This window comes from Salvelinus sp. IW2-2015, linkage group LG19 (assembly GCF_002910315.2).
Source record: "Salvelinus sp. IW2-2015 linkage group LG19, ASM291031v2, whole genome shotgun sequence".
Classification (NCBI taxonomy): Eukaryota; Metazoa; Chordata; class Actinopteri; order Salmoniformes; family Salmonidae; genus Salvelinus; species Salvelinus sp. IW2-2015.
Window position 1 is genome coordinate 11,166,466 of NC_036859.1, and position 6,399 is coordinate 11,172,864.

At 39.4% G+C, this 6,399-nt stretch overlaps 1 protein-coding gene across 4 annotated transcripts in view; it reads left to right on the plus strand.

Moving 5' to 3' along the window:
* The first annotated feature begins 1,274 nt into the window (after positions 1-1,274).
* The window catches only part of LOC111979430 (outer dense fiber protein 2), a 13,937-nt gene continuing 8,812 nt past the window's right edge, over positions 1,275-6,399 (plus strand). Inside the window, exons 1-8 of one of the 4 annotated variants that reach the window (XM_024009965.2) lie at positions 1,275-1,537; positions 2,115-2,263; positions 2,361-2,490; positions 2,627-2,758; positions 2,991-3,065; positions 3,612-3,683; positions 5,191-5,307; positions 5,687-5,872. In XM_024009965.2, the coding sequence (XP_023865733.1) occupies positions 2,139-2,263; positions 2,361-2,490; positions 2,627-2,758; positions 2,991-3,065; positions 3,612-3,683; positions 5,191-5,307; positions 5,687-5,872 (837 nt within the window). In that variant the 5' untranslated portion in view covers positions 1,275-1,537; positions 2,115-2,138. The remainder of the gene's footprint in view (positions 1,538-2,114; positions 2,264-2,360; positions 2,491-2,626; positions 2,759-2,990; positions 3,066-3,611; positions 3,684-5,190; positions 5,308-5,686; positions 5,873-6,399) is intronic. The other 3 variants (XM_024009966.2, XM_024009964.2, XM_024009967.2) reach the window with 3 other exon arrangements.

Here is a 6,399-nt window from a genome sequence, read left to right on the forward strand (position 1 = left end):
AGTTTTGGAAACTTTAGAGTGTTTTCTATCCAAATCTACCAGTTATATGCATATCATATATTCTGGGCCCGAGAAGCAGGCAGTTTCATTTGGGCATGCTTTTCATCCAAAATTCTGAATGCTGCCCCCTACCCTAGAGAAGTTTTAAGTATATGTTTACAATTACATTTACTTTTAACACTTAAGTATATTTAAAACCAAATACTTTTGGACTTTTACTCAAATAGTATTTTATGGGGTGACATTCACTTTTACTTTTTTCACCACTGCTCAATTGTCAGTAGAAACCACATTTGTTTAAACAAGTCAGCCATGTCAGCTATGTTTTTTAAAAAGGAAGTAAATGAGGCTGAATTAACTGTTTCGGTGTCAGACAAGGCTCCACTGATAGCCAGGTGTAGCAGTGGTAAGGTGTTGGGACTATTATATTGCATTGACACTACCATCTCACAAGGGAATGACCGCAGCAGGTAACGTAACGGTATTGTTTGTTGTCGTTCTTAAAATTCTAATTCTATATTGCGCCAAATTTGCTTTACACCCTATGTTCCATAACGTTGGAATGGAATATATTAATGTTATTTCTAGCTAATAATCAGAAACTGCACCATAAATCCAGCTGCATATCGAATGTTGTTATTACATAAAGGCCATTTACTTTGGCAAATGGCAGGAGTGGGATATTAGCTAATAAGTCTGGTACCTATACTACCATTGATGGCTTCCACCATTTTAATGTAGTCAACTGGGTGGAACTTCCAACTTCATTGGCTGATCCCTCCTGGTGACCCTGTTGGAGTCATGTTCAACCAGGTCATCAGGAGGGTTCAGCCAATCGTGAAGAAAATTGACTACTTCAAAATGGAGATAGCCTCAATGGCGCTGCCCATGCTGTTATTGGACCCTATAACGGCACCTATACAAAGATGAGTCCTCTATGGTCCCCTCCAAACGTGGATGCCACTTGACTTCACTGTACTAGCACAGAMTACTCAAACTGTCTTTGGTACTAGCATTTGAATCCCGTGCAGCTTTCATTCGGTTTGACTCGAAATATTTTAACACAGAAAATCTATGTGGTTGGGTTAAATCAACCTCCAACGTTCATTTGGTTTACTAACAACAATCACGCTCTAGTCTAGTTGGGTTTGTTTACGTTACGTCCATACGTCCAATGTCTTAGCCAATCACGAATCGCAGAACAAGTAGGCGGGACTCAAATCAACTAATAGATGCAACGAACGCCATTCGTTTCCTACGGTCGTCACTAATTACCACAAACAGAAAGTCATAAACTCCGCCTATTTCTACAATGTATCTTATTAAAATCTGATTTTAAACCTAACCTTAACCGCACTGCTAACTGTATGCCTAACCCTAACATTAAATGAAGACCAAAAAGCTCATTTTTATTTTCATAMATTTTTACGATTTAGCCACTCTGTGGCTGGGGTAACTAGTGACAACCGTTTTCTACAGAGAGCATCAGCTGTTGAATAGCAGTAGCACAAAACAAAAGACACGGTAGTGAATGAAGGTAAAAAACAAACAAATTTAATTCGAAATCTCACCATACCAATTTAGCTAGATACTTCTTGATCATAGGATATGTGTCTTGGGTTTGAATTTGCTTTCCAACTTCGCAATTCTAACTACCTGGCCAAATTAGCTAGGTACAGTAGCTAACTTGAACTTGTTCTGTTCAGCTTGCTAGCATACTGTAGATACCAAAGGTTGTGTTGCTAATTAACTCTGAAGTGAAGGTCAGAATGGATCAGCTCAGCTAGAAGCTAATGGTAAAAAGAACACGCACTGTTTGTAGCCTGACAATACATAATATTAGAGGAAATAGCTAGTCATTGATTGAGACAAATGGAACAGTTCAGTGTTGTCTTGGACCGGTTAGTTAAATAAAATTCTACTGTAGCTATACGTGCATTATATTGTACACTGATGTTGTCTGTGTCTATGTTATCGTATGCTGTCTATGCACCAATATTTTTCATAATTTCCTTGTCATTACAGTTGTCTAGTGTATTTTATTAGAAAATGAGAATGGTATTATTATAGGAAAGCAGCCATGGAAAAGTAGTCATGTAAGCCTAACCATATAGCCAGTCCTCTGATCCACCAGAGCCATGTCTTCTGAGGATCCCTTCCAGGACTCTCTAGATGATGATCTAGACGGCTTCTCGGAGCCTGGGAGAGGGAGCAGGATACGCAGCAGTGTCTACACAAAAACCCCAGAGATGGAGAGTAACTGGTGAGGTCCATGAGATACACACACACTAGCCCAACAAACAGCTTTCAGTGTGGAGCCACCTGATTTCTAATCCTCTCTCTTTTGTCRTTATACTTAGTTATGGAGACTATGGAGCCACCGGCGGCAAAAGTCCCCTGATGAAAACATTGATGGATGCAGAAGCAGCGGCCAACTCTGCAGCTGTACAGCTCATGTCGTTCAAGGAGACCCTGGAGGATGATTTTGCCGTATGTGAAGTCCTTTGTAATTGATGTGCTTACAGTGTACCTGTCTTTATTTTGAGATGCACAACATGATATCAAAATGTTCAATTCGTTAACAATTGTTAAAAAGCAGAAYTGAATTCATCCTTCTATTATAAAGGACTCAAGACACTCTGCCTCTGATAACCGGCGGATGTCAAGGCAGAGAGGCCTTCTACTGGAGAAGTTGGAGGTTTTTAAACGGATTAACAAGTCTGTTCGACAGCAACTGAAAGACCTGCAGGATGCAGAGGTTGGTCTTATCAACCAGTTATAATCTGATGGCTAATGACTACTACTTTGGAGGACTGTCAGGTGGCAATTTATGAGCGGGTCATGCTTATGACAAGTTTTACAATGCATTATAACTGCAACATCCTGCATTAAACTGTACTTGTGGACTAAAGTCAACTGCAACTTTGTCTTTTTAACTGTTGCTTGAAATAACATGATTTGACTACCTCTTTTTGTCTCCTTTTTATTAGGCATCTCGAATGGAGACAGACAAACACATTGATCTCTTACTAAAGAAGCTTACGCAGGCTGAGTGTGATAATCTGGTAAATTTCTCCTCATTTGGGTAAAAAAATAAGAAAACTTCATACACTCCAGACCTGTATTTAAACACTGAAAAATTGACATAGCGGTGCCAAGGCTGAAGATTTTATATGGTCTGCCAACATGTTATACATTTGACATTTTAGTCATTTAGCAGACACTCTTATCCAGAGCAATTTACAGGAGAAATTAGSGTTAAGTGCCTTGCTCAAGGACAGATTTTTCACCTAGTCGGCTCGGGGATTCTAACCAGCAACCTTTCGGTTACTGGCCCAACGCTCTTAACTGCTAGGCTACCTGCCGCCTAGAAGGTAAGGTTATTCAGTGCAGTAGTTCAGATGGCTCAATGGGTTGAAACATGGTGCTAGCTAGATTAAGGTTGGGGATTTGATTCAATCCTGCATGGGCCACATGTACTGAACTTGTGTGCTAACTTTGTAAGACACTTGGGATAGAAAAGCATCTGCTCCTGTTCACTATACGCATTTGCCATTTTACAGTTGTACTGTGAGTAAGATCAAATGTTTTTGTTCTTTTGTTTCCACCAGCATTTGAAAAGAAATTTGAATGATAAAGAAAAAATGGTGGACGAACTGATGGGTTTGCGGAAGAAAGAAATGGTAAGCTTTGTGCTTTAATTTCACATGAAATACAGTCACATCTGAAATTATTGCCACCCTTGATAAAGATTAGCAAAAATTACTGTATAAAATAAATAATACAAATACCGAGCTATATTTTATGCTCCAAAAAATTGGGAAATTATATTATTTTATACAATTGCAATACAATACAAAAAATAAATAATTATCATATGCATTAACGTTCTACTTTTTAAGTCAATCTCAGTTTAAGGAACTGTATTGTGGCCTTTCATGGTTTCCTGTTTCACTGGGGTATAAAAATGAGGTAACACGCATGTAAAATCCATTTGTCATCCATCACCAAGGGGAAAGGCAAAGCACTCACAAATGAAAAGAGAAAAATTATTGTTGACTTTCATAAATCAGGCAATAGGTACAAAAACATTACTGAAAAAACAAATATATCACTATTAAGGGCAACAATTAAGAAGTTTTAAACTACTGGAACAGTGGTAAACTTGCCTTCTAGAGGACCCAAGTGCATCTTGTCCCCACGCACAGTGGGGACGATGGTTCGGGAGGCAAAAGAAGTCCAAGGGCCAGTGTTGGAGACTTACAGAACGCATTGTGGAGTCACAAAGTCTCCAAATCTACAATTAGACACCACCTCCATGCCAATAGTCTGGAAGGGTTGCCATAAAAAGAGCCTTCATTGAGAGAAACCAGCAAATGTAAATGCCTGGAGTTTGCTAAATGTCATTGGCACTTGGATTGGAACCAGTGTTATGGTCAGATGAAAATAAAGCTCTTTGGACTCGCACACCGGGGGTGGGTTTGGCCTCTAAGAAGGATGCATATGCAGAAAATAACCTCATACCTTCTGTAAAATATGGTGGTGGATCTTTGATGTTATGGTGCTGTTTTGCTTCCAATGGTTCTGGGGCCCTTGTCAACGGCATCATGAACTCTACGAAGTAGTAGGTCATTTTAGCCAAAAACCTGTTTGCCTCTGCCAGGAGGCTGAAACTTGGCCGCAAGTGGATCTTACAGCAAGACAATATGACCCCAAGCACACGTCAAAATCCACAAAGAAATAGTTAATTTACCACAAAATCAACATTTTGCAATGGCCATTTTCATTGAAAACCTGTGGTTTGAATTGAAAGCAGTTCATATGCTCAGACCGAAGGATATCGAGGAACTGGAAAGATTCTATATGAAGGAATGGTTGGTCTAAGATCCCTCCCAATGTGTTCTTCAATATCATAAGACATTATAGAAAAAGGCCAACCACCCTTATCCTTGCAAGCAATTGTATTAATGTAAAATAATATAATAAAAAAATGTTATTTGAGCCTACAATATATAGTATCTCAGTATTTGTATTTATTTTATACTGTGTTTTTTGCTCATTTTCATCAAGCGTGCCAATCATTTTGGATGTGACTACATTTTGTACATGATAAAACACATTGACAAAGGTACAAATCATACTGTACGAAAGCTGTGCCCTCACATCTCTTTCTGCTTTGATGCTCCACAGGAGAACACAGAGAATGCGGTCCATGCCACCAAGTCTGTGGAGACCACACGTGCTCACCTGCAGGGCCAGCTACACAGCAAAGAGGCCGACAACAACCGTCTCACCGTGCAGCTCCGGGTAACACACAAGTTCAGGCATCAGTCTATTAGTCAGTCAATCAATCACTATGTTATCCGAGTTGGGAAAGGTGTATTTCTAAGCCTTAACCATTCTGTCTGTAAAATAAGACACAGGTAAAGTAAAGGACGTCGTTTGCAGTCAGTATTATGCTTCCAGCCTGTGTGTGTGATGTCTGGGACAGTTGGGAAGAAAGACAACAAAAAGTATACATTTCTGTTTAACAAAGAATAGTGGGCAATAGTCTTCTACAACCCATTCAAGACGGACGTCGTCCATGAGTGAAATCCTRTTTGTTTTCACCAGGCTAGAGATAAGTATTTAGATATGTTGAAAGCTTAAACAGTCAGTGTTTGTTCCCTGTCTTTCTTTCTCCCAGGGTTTGGAGAGGCAGCTGACTGAGCAGAAGCTGGAGATAGATGGTCTGAGGGGGGAGATCTCCAGTGTGTCTGAGAAGGCAGAACAGGAGAAAGAGGGCCTGAAGAAGGCCACCCGTGCCCAAAAACAGAGGGCCGAGAGGTTCGAAGCTGCTGTGGATAAATGTTACACTCAGCTGAGGGAGAAGGTATGTATGGGTAATGTTGGGAGTCAGTTTGGTGGTCATCATTTTCTCTTCACCAGGGTTTTGTTCAGGCTGGAGAACATGTTTTGAAACCAGGAGAAACTACATGCACTTTTCCAATAATACCACAGCTTTTTAAATTGTATTTTTGTAATACTTTTTATTTATTGGTTTTTAGATCACAACAGAATCACAACAAGAGATATACATACATACATGCACCCATTGTCACACACATCCACCGGCACACACACAGACAAGTGTCCACCCACACCTGTCTGTTTAAAACATGTACATTTTATCTCCTGTTAGGGCCTATAAATATTTCACAATATAATGTCAGTTTTCTATACGTTTTCCCATTGTATCTCAAATAGACATTTTTTTTTTTATTCTATGAGTTATCATTTACCATACTATAGATTTTATTAATTGTTTCTTTCCAATTGCTTATTTGTGGTGCCAGGGGTTTAAGCCAGTTTCTAGTAATCTGTTTAAGTGCTGTTATTCTCAGAATTCTGAAAAGGTAC